At 44.1% G+C, this 3222-nt stretch overlaps 1 protein-coding gene across 1 annotated transcript; it reads left to right on the plus strand.

The window, feature by feature from the left end:
• The first annotated feature begins 228 nt into the window (after positions 1–228).
• Positions 229–3116, plus strand: LOC122763302 (high-affinity choline transporter 1-like). Its single transcript, XM_044018286.1, has 3 exons — positions 229–519; positions 2126–2239; positions 2908–3116. Exons 1-3 carry the CDS (start codon positions 336–338, stop codon positions 3114–3116), a joined length of 507 nt encoding a protein of 168 aa, XP_043874221.1. The 5' UTR covers positions 229–335.
• Positions 3117–3222: the final 106 nt, after the last annotated feature.

Below are 3222 nucleotides of genomic sequence, written 5' to 3' on the forward strand. Positions count from 1 at the left end.
CACACACACACACACACACACACACACACACACACACACACACACACACACCTTTACCTGCACATACACACACACACACACACACATACCCCTCCCACACACACACACACACACACACACACACACACACACACACACACACACGCACACACACACACACACACACACACATGCCCCTCACGCACACACACACACACACAGACACACACACAGACAGACTGTGGTCAGTGTTGAGTCCACAGCAGCAGCAGCAGCAGCAGCAGAAGAGGAAGATTGTGACCCCGTCTGTGACCCCGTCTGTGACCCCGTCTGTGACCCCGTCTGTGAGCGTTGTCATGGCGGTGAACGTGGCCGGTGTCGTCGTCATGGTGATGTTTTATCTGCTGGTTCTCGGCGTCGGTGTTTGGGCTTCAGTGAAATCTCAGCGAGAGGCAAAGAAAAACCGAGGAGACAAAACTGAGATGATTCTGCTGGGAAACCGAGGAATTAACCTGCTGGTCGGCACGTTCACCATGACAGGTGAGAGGGTGACAGGGTGACAGGGTGACAGGGTGACAGGGTGACAGATAAAAACATAATGACAGACTTTTACAACAAGAAACTGAAGTATGTAAACCACTCACTCTCCCACACCAAAGTCCAGAGAGAAAATCAGTGATTTTAACATCACACACACACACACACACACACACACACACACACCATACCCTTAGCCTTGTATCTGCCTGCTATGCCTGCCTGCCTGCCTGCGCCTACGCTTACCTGCACACACACACACACACACACACACACACACTGCTGCCTCATCACTGGGTTCAAATGTCTGATTCTAGGAATTCAGCTTTTTAAAATCCTTTGTTCAGATTAACCTCAGTGACACAAAGTGCCCACACGAGGCAGCAGAGGACCAGCAGCTACAATCACTGACTTTCTCTATGAGAGTGAGTGGTGTAAAAATGGCAGCCTAGATGAAGCAGTGAATTTTTGAAAACTACAAGGTTCAGGGTTTGATTCCCAGTTCCACCTGTCTACATGTGTGTGTGTGTGTCTCTGTAAGCGTGTGTGTGTCTCTGTAAGCGTGTGTGTGTCTCTGTGTGTGTCTTTGTAAGTGTGTGTGTGTGTCTCAATGTGTCTCTGTAAGTGTGTATGTGTCTTTCTGTAAGTGTGTGTGTCTCTGTGTGTGTCTTTGTAAGTAATATTGTGTGTCTCAGTGTGTGTGTGTCTCTGTAAGTGTGTATGTGTCTCTGTAGTGTGTGTGTGTCTCGAGAAGTAGGAGTGTGTGTGTGCTCTGTAGCAGTGTGTATGTGTGCTCGTAAAGTGTGTGTGTCTCTGTACTTGTGTATGTCTCTGTAAGTGTGTATGTGTCTCTGTAAGTGTGTGTGTGTCTCTGTTAGCATGTGTGTGTCTCTGTAAGTGTGTATGTGTCTCTGTAGGGTGTGTGTGTGTCTCAGTGTGTGTGTGTATGTGTATGTGTGTGCTCTAAGTGTGTCTTTGTAAGTGTGTGTGTCTTAGTGTGTGTGTGTGTCTCTGTAAGTGTGTGTGTGTCTCTGTTAGCATGTGTGTCTCTATTGTCTTTGTAAGGTGTGTGTGTCTCAGTGTGTGTGTGTCTCTGTTAGCGTGTGTGTCTCTGCGTGTGTCTTTGTAAGTGTGTGTGTCTCAGTGTGTGTGTCTCTGAGGGTGTGTGTGTGTCAGCAAGTGTGTGGTAAGCGTGTGTGTGTCTCATTGTGTGTGCCTTTGTAAGTGTGTGTGTACCAAAGTGTGTGTGTGTGTGTGTGTCTCTGTAAGTGTGTGTGTGTCTTGGAGTGTGTGTGTCTCTGTTAAGCGTGTGTGTCTCATTGTGTGTACTGTCTTTGTGGCGTGTGTGTGTCTCTGTGTGTGTCTTTGTAAGTGTGTGTGTGTGTGTTTGTCAGGTCATGTGTCCTCATGACCCTAAAATAAGACGTGTGTTCCTGCACTGAGGCTCTCAGGTGTCTGTGTGTGTGCGTGTGTGTGTGTGTGAGTGTGAGCTAACAAGTGCTAAAGCTCTCATCAGGTTTGGTTTATGCTGTCGCTCGGACTGACGTCACCTTACAGCTGTTATTACTCAATATAAATGTGTGTGTGTGTGTGTGTGTGTGTGTCACAGCCACATGGGTTGGTGGTGGATTCATCGTGGGAACAGCAGAGGCCGTGTATAATCCGTCCATGGGTCTAATCTGGGCCGTGATGCCCATCACAGCCACCATGTGTTTCATCATCGGTAAGACTTTCAAACTCTGGGTCACATGACAGACAGACAGACAGACAGACAGACAGACACTTTATTCTGACATCCTCAAAATTGTGTGTTGTTAGTAAATGTGGTAATAATCTGAGTGTTAATCTGGAACAGGAATGTAAATTATTAATTTTAGGATTAAATATGGATTAGATATGGATTTTTAAATTCAGGATTAAACCCAAAACCAGAGATTATTTTAATGTTGGGATTAAACCTAAAAACATGGATTTTTATATTCAGGATTAAACCTAAAACCAGGGATTATTTTGATTTTGGGATTAAACCTAAAACCAGAGATTATTTTAATTCAGGATTAAACCTAAAACCAGGGATTATTTTGATTTCAGGTTTAAACCTAAAAACAGAGATTATTTAACGTTGGGATTAAACCTAAAAACATGGATTTTATATTCAGGATTAAACCTAAAACCAGGGATTATTTTTTGATTTTGGGATTATATCTAAGGATATGGATTTTTAAATTCAGGATTAAACCTAAAACCAGGGATTATTTTTGGATTTTGGGATTAAACCTAAAACCAGATATTATTTCAATTCAGGGTTAAACCTAAAGCCAAAGATTTTGATTTCAGGATTAAACCTTTAAATTAGACGAATGTTTCCATGACGTCATGTGTTGTTTTCAGGAGGTCTTTTCTTCGCTGAGCCCATGAGGAAAAACAAATACGTGACAATGATGGATCCGTTCCAGACTAAATATGGAAAAATACCAACAGCTGCTCTGTCACTGGCCAGTCTAATCTCAGAGATTATGTGGGTGACAGGAACTCTGATAGGATTAGGTAAGACTGTGTGTGTGTGTGTGTGTGTGTGTGTGATAGCAGCTCTTTGCTGAGGTGTTGAGTGAACCATGAGTCACAACAGATACCGTTACTGGAGGATACTGTCCACTAGGGGGCGAACAACTGTATCTCACTGTGAGACAGACTTTTCCAGACTGG

The sequence above is a fragment of the Solea senegalensis genome, unplaced genomic scaffold (assembly GCF_019176455.1).
Source record: "Solea senegalensis isolate Sse05_10M unplaced genomic scaffold, IFAPA_SoseM_1 scf7180000016710, whole genome shotgun sequence".
Taxonomy (NCBI): Eukaryota; Metazoa; Chordata; class Actinopteri; order Pleuronectiformes; family Soleidae; genus Solea; species Solea senegalensis.